The following is a 22,661-nucleotide window of genomic DNA, read 5'->3' on the forward strand; positions in this document are numbered from 1 at the left end:
CCCATGACTGGCTCTGTTTACTGTCTGGAGTCGCACACACCTCAAGTGTAGGTGTGTTCAGAGGGTGCTGTTTATTGGTAAGTACAGTGATTATCTTTAGAATAGCTGTTTTATTATGCATCTCTGTGGATCTCTTTGCCCTTGGCTACTTGACAGATATGTAGCATTCTGAAAGTGGAAAAGGTGCTTTTATTGTACAGTGTAGTATAAACCTATGTTTCAGGATTTTTTTGTTTGTTTTGTTTTCTTGCAGTGGAAGCTTTAACATTCCCTCCGTCCTCAGGGAAGTCTTTCATTATGGGAACAGATGAAGCCCTTGAAAATGAACTGGGTCTTGGAGAACTGGCAGGCCTTACTGTAGCAAACGAGGCAGATTCGCTGACTTATGATGTAAGTGGTTATTAATGGTAACTCAGTGTCCTTCTGTTTTGTTGAAGGCAAGTGCAAGTTACTTGTGTGTAGACCCAGAAAACATTCTCCAGTTAAAATTATGCTGCCAGAGGATGTCACAAATTTTTACTTGGCAAAGCTGTCCTTCCCATACACAACAGCATTCAAGCTCTCTGCAAGCCTCTCTCTTCTCATTTGCCTGCCATGTCTTGCAAGTAATTGAAAGTAAATTAGTGATAGTGGTACATCTGGGTACGTGCAACCCCACTGACTGAGCAAAATTAGGAGTGTCGTGGCCAGCAGATTGAGAGATGTTTATGACCTTTTACATGGGCTATATGCAGTTTGGGGTCACTCCACTTCAAAAGGAGAGAAATTGAAGAGAGTCCAGTAGCTTCTGGCTGATGAGTAGATATTAAGAGAGCTAGTCTTGCTCAGCTGTTAGGAGGCTGAGGAGTGCTTGAATAGCAGCCTGCAGGTATTACAAGGGTGCTTGTCAGGATGACAGAGCCAAGCTTCTCCATAGTGCCAGCTGTTAAAGCAGGAGAAAATAACAGCAAATTACAGCTTGGGAGGTTCAAGTAAGACACTGGGGTAGAAAGTAATGTAGTGGGTGATACTGAAACAGCTTGCTCAGAGAAACAGTGGAATCCCTCTCCTGGGATTAATTTAAGACTTGGCTGGGGCAGAGCTGTGGTTTACATTACCTGGTATGGGCAATAGCTGCATTTCAAATGGGTAAACAGAACTCTTAGGAGGGTTTTGTGGACAGTACTTCTGTGGCTATGTGTGTAGCCTTATTTTTCTTGCACAGTTTATGAAAAAAATCTTTCTTAAAATTGCATCTTTTCAGTTGTATGCAATTTTTTTCTTTATTTCTGATTACTTGGGAGAAGATACTTCAGGTATTAATTTAATCATCTGCTCTTGTGTAATCTGTCAGCTTCAGATTAATCTTGATATTGCATCCCAGCTGTGTCAAGGTTGAGGGATTTCAGAGATAATTTTTAATTCTCTGTTGGGGAAGAATCCTACCCTTCAGTAAATGTGATTCTTAAATAATCATTATCTGGGATTTTACCATCACAATTAAGTCAGAGACTTTGGACATAAGATGCAGATCCTTACTTTGAAGTTCTACCCCTGTATGTACTTGTAAAGCAATGAATACATAGTTGATAAAAGCTTAGGCACTTTTTGAGAGTGCCTCTGCAGAGATGTTCCCTACCACTACCACTATAGTAAGTTTCTGAACGTGTGACATGTTACGAATCATCAATGTTGCAATGAATGCAGAGCAATTCTGCTAAAATTGAGTATCTTAGTATTATCTCTTAATTTGGGCTCAATTCTTAATGTTTTCACTAATTGTCCCTAACTATGTCTTCAGAAACGGGTACGGTAATGTACAAATAAATTTCTGTTACAGGTACTCCTAAAAATCCAACTCTGGATTTTAAATTCAGAGAACATGACAAACCTAACCCACCTGTACAAGATGCTTTCATTGCTTGACTTCATTGTGCAAGTGTCCATACAAATGTTGTGTTTGTTCATGTCTCTGTATCCTGAACTAACAGCCTTCATTTATGGAGTAGCATTCCTTTATCCACTCCAATCCTTTCCTGCATGGTAGAGAATACTAACTTCTATTTGTTCATTTGTCCAATGCCTGTATGAAATCCTGTGATCAGGAATTCATAGTTATGGTTACCTCAACTCTTAGCTTTTTCTAGTGCTGCCAATTAAAAGAAAACATTTACAAAACTATTTGCCCTGGTTACTGTGCACTTTATTGAAGCAAAATGAAAAGCTGGTGTTTCTATTTCAAGTTTCCTTGTAAATTTAGCTTACAGATAATGTCTTTATTTTGGACTGTTTCATACATCTGGCTGCCAAATGTGAATCAGGTATGATTAGTGAAAGTTTAGTATGTTATTTTTTAGTGTCAGTTTTGAATCATATGGAGAATTAAGTTGAAAGATCATGTGAATCAGTTTTTACTTTGCTTTCAAGACTGACAGACACTTTTCCCATTTTCAGTCCCTTTCATCTCACTGACATTTTTGCTGGATTTTTTTCTTCTAAAAAATGCCAGCATTAAGCTACCTCATTTCATGGTTTCAGTCTATTACATATTGCTTTGATTGTAAATTGAAGAATGGTTTTCACTTGGTAATGAAGATTATTAATTTATTACTTAAAAGACAATTTTTTTCTTTTGCAGATTGGTTTTTAGATTATCTAACAAGATTAAATTTCCCAGATTGCTAGCCAATACACTTAAGTTTGCCTTTTCTTTTTCCTTCCTTTACACATTCTTGACAAATGTTCACTTTGGTTGGCTCTGCTTTTTCCCTTAGTCTTCTGGAAGATGAATCATCTTCATAAAATTATAATAGATTTTAGATAAGAGTAACTGAACTACAAGATCATTGCATTTAATGTTAAGTACTGATTTGGAGGTTTGGACTTTGCAGTAGGCCCTTGTTTGATTTCTTACAGCTTTGAACAAGAGAAGTACCTGTAATTGCATGTCACTGCCGTCTTTAGTTTTCAATTTGTTTTCAATTCATTTTCAATTTTGTATAGGCACAAATATTACTACAAGTGGCAAATCCAGATCAGGTGCTAATTTTGGGGTTGGCATCCCCCCAAACTGCTTTTCAGGCCTCGAGTTACCTCACTCTTGTGCTTTGGTGGGGAGAGACAGAAGGAGGTTGTGTGCTCTGTGAGTAACCAGCCTCAGAGCTTGTGAGACTGGTGGGTAGAGTGATGGGCGGCAGCCAGGTGGGTGATGTGTCAGGGCTAGAATCTGTTCCCACCTCTGCTGCTGGTCTGCTGGCTGGGACTGCCTTCCATCTACTTTCCAGTTTATGACCTGCCCGTCTTGGACTCCTTTTGGAAGGACATTTTTGAATGAAACTCAGGCAAATGGAGAATTTTATCCTGACAGGACAGGAACTCACTGTTAGGCATCTGAGATGTCTTTATGGCTTTTGATGATGTGGCACAGAACCTGTGCTGCTGGTATGGCAGCTGGAAGGCAGGCAGGTTCCCTCCATCACCTAATTGGCATTAGGTGCCTATATTGAGGCAACAAAATTCCTCTCCAGATATCTGTACATCTTGTACCTTTTCTGCTGAGACTTTCTTGGCCAGTCCTCAAAAAACCTGCCAGAGCTGCTAACTGTGCAGTCCTGCCCCATCTTTGTACCAGCTCGAGCATTTGTCTGTTCCTTCACAGAGCCAACTTGGCTCAGTAAACTGGCAAAGAAACTGACTTGTCTCCCTGAGCAAGGCAATATGTCATTACTAAGAAATATGATGAGACTAAACCTGCTGTTTCTTGTGACTCCTTTCTCCTTGTTTAAAATCTGTAGAACCTTTTAATTTGTGTATATTTTTATTGTTAAATCCAGATGTAACAAAGCTTAAGAAAAATCACTTCCGTTCTTAAACCTCCTCTTTCGTCCTCAGTCCCCAGGATAAAGTGTTTCCTGAAGTGGCTCAAAACAGTTCTCTCATCTTTGCAGTTAAATATACAAATTATTTGGAATTATCTGTAGATTTCAACATGATAAACATTAGTATAATTGTTTGCCTTCTTGGGTTTTTTCCATAACCACCATCAGCAATGTTTATGGAAAGGTAAATTTAACTCATGACATTGTTGACTGACATTGAAAAAGTCTGTTCAGCATTTTGTGTCAATGTTTGTTCAGAGAAGCAATATTGAAATAACTTATTTTATTAAAAGGCTTTCTTTTTTGATGTTCTAAAGTGCATTTATTGCCAAATAATTGTGTTTGTATACACGATACCTTATTGCCTGCCAGTTAGATTCTTAGTGTGTAGCTAAGTCCTTTTTGCCTTTTTTTTTTTTTTTTTTCTTTTTTTTTTTTTTCCTATTCTGGCAAACTTTACTTGTCATGCATTATTACAGAGCTTGTGTTGCCTTAGCTGGGTAAGTTAGGTTCTGTTCCTTTCTGTGCTTCTAGAGACTTCTCTGTTTCTCTCAGATCTTTGCTTTAGAGGTGCCATGTCAGTAGTACTCTGGATATTCAGGGACTGCACCTTGGTGAGTCAAGCCCAACTTTGTAAGTGAATGAGCCATAGATCAAGTTTTAAATACTTAACTGAGTTCATTGAAGTATCAGTGCTTTTAAAGTGTGTAGTTTTACAGGCATGAGAGTATTTCAGATTTGCATAGAATTTATTACTGTGGATGTGACATTACTTGTATAGAATATGTCTATCTTGGTTCTCATTTTGAAGTGTCTGGTTAGTGTTAAGTGGACTATTGTTTGAGAGCAGGTTATTGTGAAAAGTGGGTGAGATAATTTGACATCTTCTGAAAATGCCAAACTAAATTTTTGATTTCTTTCTTTTGTTGTGCCTTCCAGCTTAATTAAAAGTTTGGCATTTTTTTTTTATTAGATAGCCAACAATAAGGATGCATTGAGAAAGACTTGGAACCCCAAGTTTACGTTAAGAAGTCACTTTGATGGAATAAGAGGTCTCGCTTTTCATCCAGTTGAACCAGTCTTAATAACAGCTTCAGAGGACCATACATTAAAAATGTGGAATTTACAAAAAACAGCCCCAGCAAAAAAGTAAGATTTTTTCTTTATTTTCTTCAAAAACAATTTTAATTTATGAAGGAACAAAACCACCTAGGTACTACTTCACTGAATGGCCCTTGCAGTTAATGGAAAGTGTTCCCTGAATTTAAGAGTAGGAAAACAAGCTCTCAGAGAAGGGTAGAGATGCCTAAAGAATGCCAGAAAAATCCGTGTGTGTTTGTGAATGTGTTTTGTTTGTGAAGATGAAAACCATTCACTTTTTTATATTTTCCTTGTAGATAACATGGCAAATTAATTTACTAGTGAAAATATTTGGATGCGGCCTGTTAGTGTGCTTGCATGTATATATAAATGTATAGGATGCATTTATATATATATGCATATGTATGTATGCACATACATGCATTTACATGTGTACAGCTTGAAACTCTGAGGTGTTGCCAGGTTCCTTTGTTAACTGTCTCTTGCAAACTGCTGGGAATTTGCAGAAATCAGAGGAAATTTGTAGTGGGGCTGATGTGGTTAAGGGAGTACGTCACACCTTTGAGGAGAACTGGGCATAACGGAGTCCTCCCTTGGACTGATAAAGTCCAGAGCAGCAAATTTTGAAGCACTTAAATGTTGATAGAAAAATTTGAGTCCAAAACTCCTTAGCTCCAATAGGAACAATTAATGATATATTCCATCTGATGCTGATGTCTCTCCACTCGTTCTGCTCCATTGATGTACCTACCTACTTGTTTGATGGGTCTGTGAACTACCTTGAAGGTCTTCAAACAAAAATCCAAACAACCAATCCTATCATGTTTTGAAGGACTGCAAATAGTTCCTAGACCTGTGAAAAATCATGTTGGGAGAGGAAGTTGTGGGAGAAACATTGCAAAAGATGTAGCCGGGATTTTAAGAATTTAGCGATTCTGGCAAATTTTTGTAAAGCATTGTATAAGATGGTATATGTGTTAATATTTTTTTCATACTTTGTTTAGGAGTGCTTCTCTTGATGTAGAGCCAATATATACCTTCCGAGCACATAAGTAAGTATTTCCTGAGAAATAGTGTCATACTTTGAGAAGGATAAGATTTTTAAACAGAATCAGAATTTTTAAAAAAAGTATTTCCATCTTATCAGCTACCGATATCATGTGATGCTTTTAGTTCCTATATTGTTTAGAATGTCTGCATGTGTTCTTCTCTTTTCTGCATAGTTATTTAGGTCTGAAGTCAGATACACCACTACTTTAAAATGAAAAACCTTTAAAATGAAAAATGATACAGTTCAAATTTGATTAGGTGTTCTGTTCATCATTGCAGCTTTTGCCTTTTTGCCACATACTTGCATGTGTGGAACAAAACTGAAGAAGAATGAATGCAGTAAATTTGAATCTACTGAGATGATTTCATGAAAGAGCCTTAAATCTTTTGAAAAGAGAAAAAAATTATGTGAAATAAAAAATCCTAGCGTTTAAATTGTGATTGTTTTTCACATTTCATGTGCATAATGATTAATTGTCCTGATTGCAGTTGTGTTACCAGATATTGTGGAGGGTATTTTTATGGGAAGTCTTGTAGCGTATTATTTCATGATGCAGAATTTTTGTTGCAATCCATGCAGCAAGTGAATTGTATCTAACATGGAAATTCTTAAGATTGACACTGCATTGCATGTAATGAAAATGTTAATAGCCAGTGTTTCTTTGGGGCTTTCTTCCAGTGGACCAGTGCTCTGTGTGGTGATGAGCAGTAATGGTGAACAGTGCTACAGTGGGGGAACAGATGGCCTCATCCATGGCTGGAACACAACCAACCCAAACATTGACCCCTATGACTCTTACGGTATGTTGCTGTCACATGCAGCAGTGAAATGATAAGTTTAATGACAGTAATGTTATGTTACTAAAATAGTATAATTTGTACATAATGCTTCTGTGAAAGTTTAAGAGAGCAAGTTGAATGTTATCTTCAATTACTTAAAGTAACCTTTTGTTTTAATGCTGATGCTGCTTGATGGCAAGATAAAATGTAATTTTCTTTAAAAATGCCTTGATCTCATCATAGTTTTTAGAAATAGCTAGTCTAAAGTACAGGTTTTAGAAATATAGGCCTAAACCTGATAATTTGGCAAGTACAGGAAATGTGTATTTTAGTGTTCTTTTCTTTGACAAATTTCTGTGGAGTTGAGATAAAAAGGTTTTAGAGTCTGAGACCAAAGCTGTTAATGTTGGCTAGAAACAGCTAAAAAGGCCCAGTTTGGTAAAATTTACTAGATCTGAATGGATGCCAGCCTTGTGTCTGGATTTTATGATTTATTTTGCACTTGTGGTAGCTTCAGATGCAGTTGGTCTCAAAGCTAACTTCTGCATAAAAGGGACTGCTGTAGCATTAATAGCTGTTTGAAAGTGAATTTTAACAGTGAAGTGTGTTTTGCCAAAGTCAGTACTGTCCCTTCTGCTGAAGCATTGTTTTGTTCTCTTAGTTGTAAACTGAGTAATTGAATGTCACATATGCTGCTGAAATTCAAGCATCTTAATGCCAGAATTATTAAGACTTCTATATTGATATGACGTGATTCGTCTTGGGTTTTCTTATCAATTATCTTCCAGAGGTGGGTGCCTAAACACAGGCTAAGATACAGCTATTGACTTAATTCAGATTTTGTTTGGAAATGTGTTTTGTTGTGTTTCATTCACAGATCCTTCTGTTCTAAGAGGTGCTTTTGTAGGCCATACTGATGCAGTGTGGGGTCTGGTTTACAGTGGAGCTCACCAGCGTTTGCTGTCCTGTTCAGCAGACGGCACTATACGTTTGTGGAAAGCTACAGAAATTGCTCCAGCTCTCAATATATTTAATGATAATCAAGGTACAGAAAATCGCCCTACCCTGAATTTCATGAGCCTCACTGTTCAGACTGACATAATTTTGGCTACTGAATAGACATGCTTCTTGTGCTTCTTTCTGAGTTTCGTATCTTTATGAATGTTTTTGGGGAGAGTAAATTTTGTGACCCTTCTTTGACATTACCTGCATATAGGCCTACATTCAGGGGGACAGTTAGATACATCTAAAAGCCAACTGCTGCAGGTGATCTGCTGATGTTACCAGCACCATGGAGGATAGTGTATTAACTCTGTAATTCAGATTCAAAATTGAGTTTCCACCAGGCCCTTGTTTTTGGTTTATCCAGAATAAAAAGCCCTTTCTTCCCCTAGTGAAAGTTTGGAGTAACCATTGTTTCATCTCAGGCCAGTGTCATTGTACTTTCCAGATTTGTTCCTTGTGCCTCTAACACAGAGATTCCAATTGAATTTCTGAGTTTGCAGAAAAACTAAATAACAATAACCTAGTGATTCTAAACACTGCTAGTTGAAAAAAAATACTCCTTTGGAGTTGGTTACTGAAATGTCATGCACAAGTGAAAATCCCACTGGTTAGAATCTAATTTCTGGAAGTTGCTGTCTGTCTGAGTCAGAGTGCTCCAGAACGAGCCCATTGACGTTGCCCAAGTCTCCTAGAGCTGATAGTCATTAAAGGCAGCCAATGAGCTGAGACAGTTCCATGTCTCTTCAGAAAAACTTTTGAGGCAAAATAAACCTTGTCACAGCTGAATGGACAGGTCAAATTATAGTTTGACGCTGGTCAGATATGCCATTGCTTGTTAGTTAAATGCAGGCTTCTTACTGCCAGTTTGTCTATCTGCCTGCCTCGAAAACTTCCTGGTAGAGTTTTGGAGTTTGTTACTGTAAGTTGTTTTGTTTTTAATTATTAAACTAAGAGGGAAGGAGGAGTAGTCTTCCCTCACAGGGGCAATATAATAGCCCTTATATTAGGAGGTTTTTTGTATTCTAAACTGAAATGAAGCCCAGTTGTGAAATCCAAAGACTGAAAACTCAGTTTTCCTATGGCTTATTAATAACCTTGAACAAACCCCCTAAAATATCTGTCACTCATTATTCAAGTCGTTCAGATTAACCATTGTAGGCTTACCAGGAAGCTGCAGATAAGCATGCATGGCAGTAGTAGAAAAGGTCACTTGAGAAACAATGTGTTTTCTTCTCACACCAGTCCTTTTTGGCCTTTTTCCTAGTACTTGTAGGTAACTACTGCCATTCCTGAGAAATAGTCCTGAGGTCCTGTGCCTGAGAAAGATATTTCTCCCATGAATCTTTAGAGAGTTTACAGGGATGTGATGGTATTCCTGTGTTATCTGAATCTATCATCCAACATTAGGTTGCTTAAAATTCAGCTTCTCACTCTCTTACCTTTTCCTCCTCCTAACGTCTGTTGCAGCTGGTGTTGTTCTTCCTCATAGCAGGTGGTAAACAGGACATTTGAAGAGAAAAATCCTAAGGAATATATCCTATGCCCAAGCTTTGCTGATTTGACCTTCTGTCCTATGGTGTGCAGATAGCTACACTATTAGGAGATGAAATATATACTACAGTAGGCAGGAGTTTTGAAATACAAGTTTATAATGTATTTATATAACTGTACATGATGACAATTCCAGTGTGTAAAATCTGCACCTGGAGAACTTTGGTGTTTTATTAAGCTCTGATTTTGTCTAAGTTAATTATTACAGCATTAATTATTTGTCATGTCACTTGTTGTACACTTCAATTTCATGTCCTTTTACTCAAAGCAATGGAGTTTGGTGGAGTTTTTTTTTTTTGAGAATTGCTGCTACAGTTGAAGGAAAAGGGGCCAGGGAGTTCTTGCTTTCTTAATTTTAAAGTAGATTTCTGCAGAGCTGCAGTTTCAGATACAGCATCTTAGTAAAGAATGTTGTTGATATACATGTCCAGAAAAATAGGGTTAAAACAGCTATCATACAGGGAAAGCTATTTCTATTGGCATAATTTATATTTTAGAATGCAGCACATACTTTCATAATCATGGCCCTTTTGATGTTGAAGTACTTTTTTGTAAGGATTTTTTTGTTTAATTTTTTTAGTTTTCTTTACACCAACTGCATCTTCTCTACATTGTTTTCTAGAAATGGGAATCCCTTCATCAGTAGACCTTGTGAGCAGTGACCCAAGCCTCATGGTAGCATCATTTAACAGTGGACACACTAGCATTTTTAACATGGAGACACGGCAACGAATTCTTACCCTGGAGTCCACTGTGGATACTAGTATGTATCAAAAGCCCCAAATCAACCAAAGGAAAAAAAATTGCTTGTTTGAGATGGGTACTGTTGACAATCTTTTTAGTGTTTCCAGAGAATCACGCAGTGTCATGAGAAATTATAAAATGGATTATGTTAGAAGCTGTGTTCTGAGATACAACAGTAAATTGTTACTACTACAACAGACCTCACGGGTGTTGCAGTAGCAGAAGTGTGCGCATACTTTTGAAATAAGATCGAAGAAAAAAGCTCACACTCTGAATTCCTCAAGGGATAGTAGCATGAGAGCACAAGTTTCTTTAATACAGCTTTGTGATCTTTGCAGATTCAATATATCCATTTTCTCTTCAGTCCAAAACTGCAAAAAAGAGGCAATATCAGGAAAATTTAATATTAAATTTATTACAAAATTGGGAGTGTATGTCAATTCTTTTTTATTTTCCTCAGAGGTATCCATCTTCTAAGCTTTATTGCACTCTTGGCTCATTTGGACTTGGACTTTAATTGAAATTTCCACTGAAGGAGGAAAGCAAAGCTCCAGTGAAAGAGTATTAATTCACAAGGTCCCATGTAATGCCTTGGATCATGGCAGTGACCAATATTAGAAGTTGTAGAGGATACTGTGAAGAGCCTGCTATTAGTCCATTATTTTACCCTGACTTTACAAAAGAGACCAGAATGAGCTGAAGCATAAGGTTTCATATTCAGGCCACAATGGCAAAACATTGTGTCTTTTAAAATTTTGATATTTCTTTCCTCATTCTTGGGGATTTATGTCACTGAATTCTACTATTTAATTATATTTTTTAAAAGGACTAAGCCATTCCTGTTGGCTTTGTTTGTGTGTTTTAAAATATTTAAATGATTGTAATTTTATAAGAGCAAATGGACAGTGCCATATCTTTTCTTTAGGTTATTCCTTACTGTGCTTCTTTTAACCCACATTTTTGTTCCTGTCTAAAAAAAAAACTGTTCTAAATTAGTTAAAGCAATTCAGTGGAAGCCACCTTTCTTCTTCCCTCCCCTTCTCCCTTCTATTTTTTTTCACCTACTCTTTGCTGTAATTCTGTAATTTTCCTTTAGGAAAACAAGACCCTGGTATGGCAACCATCAGTCCCTGTTTAGTGTCTTTAGTTATGTAACAGTACTATCAAGTTTACATGTATTTTAAAGAAATAAATTACTATTTGTACAAGAACTAGACAAGAGGAAAATGTCACCTGAAATGCCCTACCACACTGTTTAGGGACTCTTCTGCTCAGTATAAGCCTCTGCTTGGCATTTTCAAACTGTGAGAATGGCTGGCTGTGATGAAAGTTCATGTGCTTTTAGTAATTTTAGGGGTGTTTATTTATATGAATGTGAAGTTTTTTTCCCTTAATTTTTACTTTCATAATTTCTAAGTGCCCTATGGATGCTGACACTGCTTTATGGTTCAGATTTTTATAGAAAGGTGTAAAATGAATCTTCACCATTTTAATAGGAAGTGAACCTTCAGTAGTATTCTATTTTCTTTATTTTAGTAAGAATTTAGATTAAATTATGTGAATGTTCTTTAAAAGCAATATAGCTAAATACAGTCAACATGAAAGACAATATCTGTATTTTGGTGTTCTGTGTAATTACTATTTGTGGGTTTTTTCCTAATCTATGCCTCTTAAGACACCTCTTACATTAACCTGTGCAGCATAGCATTGCCTGGATTTCTAACCAGAAAATTCCTATACTTTTTTCTCTCTGTGTATATATAGATCTATATATATGCATGCTATTTCAGAATTACTGAAGGTGAGAAAATTGGCTCTCCTATGAATAATCTAGCATCCTTTTTTAAATAATTTCAATACATATATATCAGATAATAAGAGGTAGATTTTGTTTGCCTGCAGTGTTTATTGTCCTGTCCTGTATGTTATGAAGAAGGTTTGACTTGGCAAAAGGAGGAATATGTGTGAATTAGGTTTTTTTCACTCAGTTTTTGGTTTCACATTTTTGCCTGATGTGCTTATCTAAAACCATGTCCAAAAACTGGACCTTATTTGGCATACATACGTTTTATGTATGTATCTGTCTTGTGTAGTTTGGAAAGTATTTTAGAGGAAAGTGCATAACATAAGGTGCTAGCTGAGAGTTGTCAGGATATGTATATAAGAATTATTTTGCAAATTAGATTGATTGCATATTTATTTCTTAGTAGTAGTCTTTCAAAGAACTTAGCAACTTATACTGATGTATGTGTTTTTTTTCTTAGCAGTCAGTTCTTCCTGTCAGATAAACAGAGTCATCAGCCATCCAACTCTTCCAATTAGTATCACTGCTCATGAAGACAGACACATCAAATTCTACGACAACAACACAGGTACGCATCTTTCCAGCAGGTCTTAGCCATAGCCATTGTGTAGTATAAATCATATTCCCAATTTCATCATGATCAATAGTATTCACACAAATGCTGAGGGATGTCAAGAATTGGATATCCTCTGAAGCAGAAATCTCTCATCACCAATAAAGATTGCCAGCTCACTTAAAAGCTTTGTTGGAAAAATGATAAGGAATGTGGATCTCTGTCCATTCTTTTAGAATGCCCTATGTATGGGGTTTATAAATATTTAACGTAAAAGGCATCTTTTTCAAAATCTTCATGCTTTTATGGTTACGTTTCTTTTATTAGTTGTCTGTATTATTTTGCTCTTGAGAGCAGGAACCTCTGGCACTCCTTTAGTGCTTCCTAGACCTCTGCCACCTTTGACCCATGAGTTCTTATTTTTAACATGAAATCATTGTAAAATCAATGTAAAAATTGTAATACGCTGTGATAAAACATTAATTCTCTCTGAGATAACTAACACTATTCCCTATTCCCATGTAGTTTATGTTCATTGCTTCTAGTATGCTCAGCCCCTGCCTTCCTTCCCATCCCAGATCTTACCTGAGAACTCCATTAATTTGCTTAAGGGGCAGATATTTAAAATGCACAGTGATTGCATTGTCAGTGTGGCTTAAAGAAAAGGTCTCATAAACGTTGATGATATTGCTACTGTGGTTCTTGGGAACTGTAAACATTAAAATACTGACTTTTTGTATAATTTTAATGATTCAGTCATGGGACAAGATCTCTTGTGTTTATATCAGCTGTGGTAGGGTCATAAGCAGTGAATAGAGGTAACAAAGTTAACTGCAGAAAATAACCTAAATAAATCTTTTTTTCAAAGGAAAACTGATCCACTCCATGGTAGCTCACTTAGATGCAGTTACAAGTTTAGCTGTTGATCCTAATGGCTTGTATTTGATGTCTGGCAGTAAGTACATTCAGATTTCATTTTCTTTTTCTCATAATGGTGGCAGGCATGCAAATTATAAAGAAAACTGTTTTCCTTTTCTTTAGGTCACGACTGCTCGATTCGCTTGTGGAATCTTGAAAGCAAGACCTGCATCCAAGAATTTACTGCCCATCGCAAAAAATTTGATGAGTCCATTCATGATGTGGCATTCCACCCATCCAAATGTTATATTGCCAGTGCAGGTGCAGATGCCCTGGCTAAAGTATTTGTATGACAGAGTGCTTTCCATTCAACTTTAGCTTTGTATATATTTAACCAGCTGCTCAAAAGAGAAGAGGAGGGCATGAGTTGTTTTATCTTGCCCTGTAATTCAGAGAATGTTTGTAAGTGTGTAGTTTTGCAGGGTGCTGTTTTCTAAATTGACGTTTGTTTTGGTTTTTGTGAGCTCAGCTGGTGCTGAGAGCTTGGAATCTCTCAGTTTCAAATAGTTTAAAAAAAAAAAAGCTTTTATTTAGAGGGTGTGAATTTTCGTCCAGGCAGGCCTTGGGTGAAACTAGGTCTACGTATTCTCTATTAATAAAATGGAGTACTGGAAAGAAGGGGTCTAATTGCATCAGGGAGTAGGAAAATAGGGAAACTTCCTAGGATGCTTCTCATTGAAGAATCTTAATGTACTCAAATCACCTAGAAAAAGTGATTCAAAGTCAGTTCACATGTTCTTTACTGTATCATGTGAGAAGCACTTTGTCATCCCTTTGGTGTATGAATAAAGTAGATTTGTTCAGAGAGCAGTAGCAGATAGTTAATCTCAGCCACCTGGCTGCTAGCCTAAGATAAATGCATTTAAAGGAAGGCAAATTACTAACATACATTAAAATGCAGTAAAGTTTCTGTTACATCTTCTGTGTTTCTCAGTAAATATTTAGTTTGCAAAAAATTTATATAATTTTTTAAGGATTTTATTAGTGTATGGCTAGAAACTGAGCCTTTAGTCTAAATCCCAATTAACAACAGACTGTAGTAGCAAATTTAACTTATTCAGATTTGAATGCTGTTTATTCTTGGAGATCTGGCACGAGAAATTATCACAAAGCTTTCCAAAGAAGCTGTCCTACAGTTTTAGCTATCAAACATTCATCTCCTCTTTCTGTTCCTGCTAAAAAGGGTATCACTCTGGGCATTAAAGGATAACAGTGAAATACTTTGTTTGAAGATGAAATCTGATGCTTTGTATGAGTCCTTTTAGTGGAATAGGTGGGAACTGTACAAAGTTCCATCAGTTTGAGAGATTCTGCTACTGCTAGAATATTTCCCAGCTCCACCATTTGAGGGACTTTTTACCTTGTCCACTTCATTGGGTGTATGTGTCATTGATTGGGTTACCTGAAGAATGAGTACTTCTCATAATTACTCAACAGATGTGCTTTGTTTATCTATTCAGAGCTTCTCTGTTGATTTGAAAAATGACTTTTAATCCAATCTGTTAGTCTTTTTATCCCTTCTTAAAGGAAGGTGAGTGGGTTCTTTTCTGTTATGTGTCATCATCAGAATTATTACTATTCATAAGCACGAAGTTGGTGTTTTTCTCTGATGGGAATGGAAAGCAGAATTTCTGCTGGAGTTGATTTCTGATGCTGATATGAGTAGGAAAGAACCCACTGCAATTCTTCATATACCAGCCTGAGGTTAAGACTGGAAACTGGTAAATAAATCTTTACCTTGAAACTGACACTTGTAAGCAGGAGTCATTGAAAGATACCAACATAAGGTTTGAAAATGTCGTTTTTAGAGTGCCATTTGGGGATGGGACCACATTTGAAGTTGATCTCAGAGTTTAAACCAAGTATATTATTTAGAATAAAAGGTTGACCTGCGCTGTTTGAGCCTGCTACACATTATATGTACTGCTGAAATATTCTGGAATACCTTTTATTGCTCAGAATATTCACATATGTCACTTCATGATAATGATATGCAATATATTTCCTTAGATAAGATTAGAACTTTTACCATGAAACAGATGACTACAATAATAATACAGATAATTTAGTTTTTATAAAATGTTTTGGTTATGATGAAAAGGAGGAAACTTGGCTGCAAAACTGAGCATTCAACTTTGTGAGAATTTTGTGTACTTGACTCATATTCTTTCAGTGTCATTATTTTATTTCTTTTTGAAGAGAAAATTACAAAAATTTATTTGAAAAATTCTAAAAGTTATGTATATTATATATGTGTATATATATTGTAAACATGTATTAAATGTGTCTAGTAAGGGAAGACTCCATGGGTGCATTTTAATGTTTTAGTATTAAGAGTTCTCTTGAGTTTGTGTATACAAAGGATAATGGTGTGAGTATGAAATGAATGTTGTGGTTTTGCTTACACAATACGTCGTCACAGTTGTTTAAATTGCTGTACATAAAAACTAATAGGCCAGCATGCTTGTTTTTAAAGACTGTCATTCTGATTACAATTGGAATGTAAGAAGTGGCTGTTCAAATGTGAATTGAAAGATGATTCCTTCTCACTATTGAGCTCTTGCTCAAACTGAAAAGTGATTTTTTTAAAAGCTGGCAATAGCTAGAGGATGAGGTGCCTTTAAAAAACAAAACAAAACAAATGTAGCCTTACGAAGAGGTTGTGGAATATATATATTTTTGTGCTTGTCTTCATAATTGATGTCAATGTCTTTTTACTGTACTTGCTCACATACTTGTAGGACTGCAGGGTATTGTGCATGAGCCTGTCAGATCTTCTGAGCATCATCGTAGGAGATAAGGTTGAAAAAATTATTTAGGTTATCTAGTCCATCTGCTTGCTAAAGCGGGGTTGTAGACTTGTGCATTCTTATAGTGTCTTGGCCAGTGAGATTTTATATGTTCTAAAACAATTAGGCTTCCTTTTAAAGATTATTTCAATGATTACATCTCACTGGCAGGAGGATTTATGTGATACTTAGTAGCTCTTTTTTGTAACTTCATGCCAGTATTCCAAGCCATCTTTTGTGCCATTTTACATATTCTTCATAGTCTTTTAATTTGGAACCTCCATGCACACACTGGTTCAATCTGTATATTTTCATTCCTTTTTGCTTTCTTCAAGCTATTTTTTTTAGTCAGCTTTTTTTGCACAGCTTTTTCTCGTTTTCATCCTTTAAGCTCAATTCTCCAGATATTGGTGTCCATACCACCATTCCACATGCATGATTTGCTGGACTTAGTCTGAGGGTCATCTGTTAAGTCTGGTTGTTATTTGGTTGGGTTTATCCTCTCTAACACAATGTTTTTGTGTAGGAAGACCAAGCTTTTGACGTCTGATAAGCTTAAATCTTATGTCTTTATGACAACTCCTTTAAATAATATTTGAGTATTGCTGCTTTTCAAGTTTCTTCTTCACTTTTAGTATGTTACCATTCTTTTGCAGCTAGAGACTTAATTCCTGTTTCATGATCATCCTGGATCTTACAAGTTTTGAACTTCTGACCTCTGAGGGCACTAAATTATTTTTATTTGTTCCACTTTGGTGTACAGTTCTTCCTGGTTCAGGGTAATTAGTAACTTTCATTAGTGTGATACGTATGTTTATTCAAAATGTAAACAAAACTGGACCCAAGGCTTGTTCTTGGAAAAAAACATTTTTCTGCAGTATCACTATATAGCATTGTACCAGTACTATTTTTCCCATATCTAATTTACATGGTAATTTTTTAATGGTTAGCTCTTACAATTTTTTGTGTATATTAGCCTGTGCTAATGATTTTGATTTTACTAACTAATTTAATGGGAGAATTTTCAGTCCTTCTATATGTTGAAAGTTGGTCCACTAGTTTAAATACTCTCACTTTTACTCTATTTTACTTTACTGGGCTGTTTGCTTTCACATATTTGATTCAGTTACCAAAACACTTGCACAGAATTATTTGGAGTAGCTTGGAAGAAGTTCTAGATCTGTTGTGTCACTCTTATGAAATCCTAGTGTCTGCATTTGACTTTGGGCCTCAGAGAGAAAACTTCCACGTAAAAGATTCACTACTTTCATCTCATTCTTCTTTATTTTGACAAAATATGTTCTTAGCAAGAAGCGTGTAGAACTATATGCCATATACTGTAGCCTGTTTTTTTTAGGATGTGTATTTTCAAATAATGTTATGTTAAAGCAGTCCCATGTAATTTTGGTTAAGTGTGTGATGTTCACAATACAGCTTTGTGATTAGGTCATACAACACTGTTTTTCAGTTGTGATTTTAAAGTAACCAGAGATTTCTTCTTTTGAATAAATGTGTGAGAGATAAAGGACTTAGTTACACCACCTTTTCAGTACAGCTGTTGGATCACAGATGTGTCGCCTTTCCCTGCCTCCTTAGGTTTTAACAGTGTAATTTTGGGGAGCATCAATTTCTGTAAACTCATGTGTTCTTTGAGCAGTGTTTGATGGGCAGAAGTGTGGAAACAAACAGTTGAAAAAGGGGCATAACTATCAGATAATCAAGTCTTGGTTTTACTAATGCCTTTCAAGTATTTGGAAACATTTGCAGGCTGTGGTTTGACAGTGTGTTGTTTGCAGACTGTCTGTCCCAGGTATCCAAGAGCCTACTTGATGCCTGTGTGAAATACCTAGTCAACCGGAGATGCATTAAGGAAGAAAATGCAGCCATTGTGGTTGTCCTGTGCTGATATTTGTGGCTGTTTAGTGGAAGTTGGTTTGGACTACACTGTCAGAAATGAAGAAATCAGAATACAATAGTTAACCTCTTCCACGTCGTAAATTGGTTTGTATGAGATGTGACAATCTTTGACATGGCAATATGAGTTTTCTTGGGCAGCTGCTGTTCATAGGCATTGTAGAGATGCTTACCATAGTTGTTACTATTGAGTGACTGAGATGATGAAAAGATTTCCTTGAAAAAAATGCTCAGATGTTTCAGGAAGCTCCTTTTTTCCATAAGGACTTGAAGGTGTTGAGAATATTTTGTCTGAATCTGATAACATGTTTAGTTGAAGAGAGTTACAATAGGTGAATAGTCTTGACTCTTCTGTCATCAGTGTCTTTAAGCTTAGAGACAAAGTTCTGGAAATGATTTGTCTGTAAACTGCCAGTGAAAGCCTCTGCCACATTCCTACTGAGCAGCAGAGAAACTGATGGACACCAGTGTTGATCCATACTATTATGTCAGGGATGTTTTACAAAAAATAACCCCCATTGTAAAAGGTAGTGTTCAATACAGCAGAGCAAATGAACAAACTCCTGGAGGGGGTGGGGAAGGACTAGGATGACTCTTGTATAAATAGTCCTTGTTTGGGCAAACACTCTTGTTTATCTGGTGGGAATGTTCCCAGGAGGGAGGATGATTAGAAATGTGACCTTAAAAAGAATGTCTGTGCCTGTGCTAATGAACATACCTGTGCAGGTTATCTATCCCTTTAGTATGTGCTTTTTATCTTCCCACTTAAATTTCCCTTTAGGATACCTTTTCTGAGAATCTTAAAATCTCATTAGCAGTGAGCTCTTACTGCAGGATAAATGTCATAAAAGACTTCTGATTTTTCTCTCGGAGTGGTTTTTTGAAGGGTGATAGAGTTTCAGCTTCAGCCCCAGCCCTCTCACCACCAAAAGGCTAATTTGTATCTCTTTACACCCAGTTTGTTTAATTTTGGTGTGTTATTTCTTAGCCTGCCTTCTGACTTGGTTTTGCTGCTCTGTAGTCAGTTGTGAAAGCTTATTAATTGCTGTATAATTTAAGATATTTTTGAGGATGTGGATTCCACTACAGAAGGCATAAATCCAGTTGAATAGCATAATTTGTGGATCTCATCTGGTTTGTTGTCAGGAGAGACTAGTTGTTAGACTACAAAACCCAAGCTATGTCTGAGCTAAAAAGGCATTTGACAATATTATACTCTTAGCCCAACTTCTTCCTGCCCAAGTGTAGATTGTGGTATTGTGTGTTAGACTGCTTTTGCCCTGCTCATGCTACCAAGCCATGCTGTGATCCTCGGAGATCACACCAGTGTTTAAACCATACCCTGTGCATGTGTTTCTAAGCTGCTCAAAGCCTTGTATTGACATCCTCCAGGCCAGGCTTCTTCGATTCCCTTAGGTTTGAATTGCAGGCTCCCAAAATTACTTCCTGGGTATTTTGAGTAACCCTTGGTCCTCACACCAGAGTATTAGACTGTGGTGCTGAGAAAAGATTTATACAGCTGGATTTGTACTGTTTTGAAAGGGAAAGGATAACTTATTGCCAAGCCAAATATTGTCATTATTTTTGGATTACTTGTGAAAAGCAGCCAAAAACATTGTATAATGGATGAATTATGGACTTCAAGCTAATATTTTTCCATTAAGAATTTATTTTTTTATGCTTCCTATCATCAAGATATACAGTGCTTTCGAATGTAGCTTGTTTTCAGATGTATGGTTTCTAGAATTGTTTCCTTGCAGTTGGACGTTTGCAAATGTGCATCAGTTTTCAAAACTGTCTCATATGTGTTAGCACTTCTTTTGGAAATGCAAACTGAGCATGTTAGCTAATGATTTCTTGTACCTTTATAGTCCAAGCATACTGAAAAGCAGTCTTGTGCTATGTTTTCCTTGAATAATGCATCTGAAAAAACTTGTAAAAGGAACTCCATGATGAGATGACTTTTGTTGCTGTAAGGTTCTCTCTGTTGACATTTGTCAGCTTTGCATTGTATTTTGCATAATTATCTTCAGTTAACTGTCAGGATGAAAAAGACAAATTTCTTTGCCATATGGATTGTAGCTTGGAATTTTTTTGTTGTTGTTGCTTATATTAATACAATTCTTTCTTTTCTGCTAGAACTTAGAGATACCTGACAGCTCTCTTTAGGAGAAGTTACTACAGGTGATAACCACTAACACGTTAGTAATTACAGTGGCTTCCCTTCTGTTTTGGGTCACTTCCATGGCAGATTGTTGATATGAAAAGGCTACTGTGGCTGATGCAAAAACAGCTAAAGGAAATTAAGATTCCCCTTCAGAACTATGGCTAGGTTATGATTTTATAGACCAGTTTTGAATGACTACTTTGAAACAATGTGGGACTTCAAGTGTCTTGCAGAATTTTGGATCCAAATGAGAAGTAACTACTTGTTGAGTAATAGTCTTCTTGTCAGTTTTTTGTGTATGGCTCAGCACAAGGCTGTGTCAGAATTGCAGTACCACCAAAATTACCTTGTTTAAATGCAACTGTTGTACAAAAGTGAATGTCATTTTGAGTGAGAAATTCTGTTTTTTAATTTATGAAGAGAATAGTTTTCTTGGGAGTAAGCATCCATAAATGTAATATATTTCATGATTTTGAAAAGGCTTATTAATCATGGGACATGAGAAAAATGAAAGTGATTCAATCTCCAAAGATTTGTTTAGCGTTTATTATTACAAGTATAAATTTTTGCTTTAAATGGAAAAGCTTCTTCAAAAACTTAGTATTAAACTTCTTACTAAAACACAGTAGTTTAAAATGCTGGATAAATATCTAAAATGGCAAAGACAGAAGATTCAGAGGGAGATTATTTTTAAATATGCCAGTGTAATTTTGAGCTTCTCAAGTGCAGCCCTGAATTTTCTCTTTTTCACTGCAATTCATATTTTGTGAAACTTCTTGGATAGGTTATATTTAAAGCTACATTCACTTGCCTGAATAAGTCAAATAAATATTTTGTCATTTAAAATTATATAGATCTGCTTATGTTAGTGTGCCGTTCAAAATGAGACCCCATTGAGGTAACCATGCAGGTATTTGTGTTGGTATGACAGTAGTGAAGTGGGGTATCTGTGTACTGTACCCGCATTCTGTGCTGAGCAAAATCACACGGACTTCCAGAAATAAGCAATGGTTTTTAAGAGCAGCTTTATTTAATGTTGCAGCAGCAAGTGTCATTTGTACCATATAATTATGTAAATTGGGTGCTAATAAATACTATTTTTCAACATTTGCATTGTGTTCATAATTCTGCATTTTATGACGAGATACATGTGGTTTTGGAGTGAGTGCTAGGAGGGGGAAGTGCATTAAGAGTAAGACAAGTAGACTTGTTTGGAGGGGCTTGAGGTAACTCCATGTGAAATTCCTACTGATCTGTGCGGCGTGTTGGTGTTCACAGGAGTGCCTTGGATTTTCTGTTCTCTGTATGTCTTGGTTTCATACTGCTGCACCAGCTTGGCTCTGTTGACACCCCACATCCTTCCACGTGCTGAGGCACGTGGTCCCTGTGTGGGGGTGAATGTGGGGTGAGCAGACACGTGGAGTGGGTGCGGTCGTGCAGGAGCTGGTCTGTCAGCAGGCATTGTTCACAACCAGACACGTGGCTCTTCCCAAGGACAGCGTTCATGCAACGTAAAAATAAACGCGTGGTTCTGCCCTTGGGGAGAGGATGAGGGAGAGCAAACCACACATCACAGATGGCAGCTGCGTTTCTACAGGAAGGTGCTCAGAATGGCACTGTGAGCGGGTGGCAGGAGAACCTACACAGAACTGCGCAGAACCAGTTGTCATTGAGCCCATCCTGTTTTTTTCTGAGCTTGTAGGTGGGGTAAGTGAAGTTCTCATCTTTTCTTGGTAGGTATAAAATTGCCTGATTTGGTCCTACTCATCATCTTGCCCCATAGGAAAGGAGGAATCACTTCATGAATTGACAGTACAATCTCATTCAAGCCAGTGTGAATGCCTCTAGAAGATTCCTGAGGTAGGAGAAAAGAAAATTGAACATGCTTATGGGTTTGCCTGTGATGTGGCCCCATGATGATCATGGCCCCATGATGATTTGCATGTGAGAAAAGTGAGTATACTTGATGATACAGTGCAACTTCTACAATTTCTTGTGCTTAAAAAGAAGTAATTTCTATGAGTGCTAGAATTCTTCAACTGTACTAACAGAGTTTTCATTAGGAATCAGAGAATATATTAAACTGGTGTTAAGGAAAACAACATGTTTCTTGCCATTCATTAAGACTGACACATTTGATTGTGAGCAGTGTTGCTGATGCAGTGCTAAAACCCTCATCCCCCTTCCTCCCTCAGTTTAACAAGGAAAAATTATTATTTTGAGGAATTTGAAGCATTCAGCTGCATAGGTGTACATTTGTAATGTTTTCAAATATGTAGGTGACTTAGCAAATGTAAATGGCCTGATACTGTCCAAGATGTCTCGACATGAGTTGGGAATGGAAAAGAGAAGGGATCAAGTTGTTTCCATAATGTTGCTCATGCACAGAGCAAAATAGCTAGCAGAATGATAGTGGCTTTGTTCAACC

The 22,661-nt window shown here is 36.8% G+C and overlaps 1 protein-coding gene across 2 annotated transcripts in view; it reads left to right on the forward strand.

Moving 5' to 3' along the window:
- STRN (striatin) overlaps positions 1 to 21,343 on the forward strand; it is a 68,607-nt gene extending 47,264 nt beyond the window's left edge. The window contains exons 10-18 of one of the 2 annotated variants that reach the window (XM_053937771.1): positions 254 to 390; positions 4,831 to 5,006; positions 5,963 to 6,010; positions 6,688 to 6,809; positions 7,666 to 7,833; positions 9,967 to 10,107; positions 12,353 to 12,460; positions 13,314 to 13,400; positions 13,487 to 21,343. In XM_053937771.1, coding sequence (XP_053793746.1) covers positions 254 to 390; positions 4,831 to 5,006; positions 5,963 to 6,010; positions 6,688 to 6,809; positions 7,666 to 7,833; positions 9,967 to 10,107; positions 12,353 to 12,460; positions 13,314 to 13,400; positions 13,487 to 13,656 — 1,157 coding nt within the window. In that variant the 3' untranslated portion in view covers positions 13,657 to 21,343. The remainder of the gene's footprint in view (positions 1 to 253; positions 391 to 4,830; positions 5,007 to 5,962; positions 6,011 to 6,687; positions 6,810 to 7,665; positions 7,834 to 9,966; positions 10,108 to 12,352; positions 12,461 to 13,313; positions 13,401 to 13,486) is intronic. The other variant, XM_053937772.1, reaches the window with a different exon arrangement.
- Positions 21,344 to 22,661: the final 1,318 nt, after the last annotated feature.

This window comes from Vidua chalybeata, chromosome 3 (assembly GCF_026979565.1).
Source record: "Vidua chalybeata isolate OUT-0048 chromosome 3, bVidCha1 merged haplotype, whole genome shotgun sequence".
Classification (NCBI taxonomy): domain Eukaryota; kingdom Metazoa; phylum Chordata; class Aves; order Passeriformes; family Viduidae; genus Vidua; species Vidua chalybeata.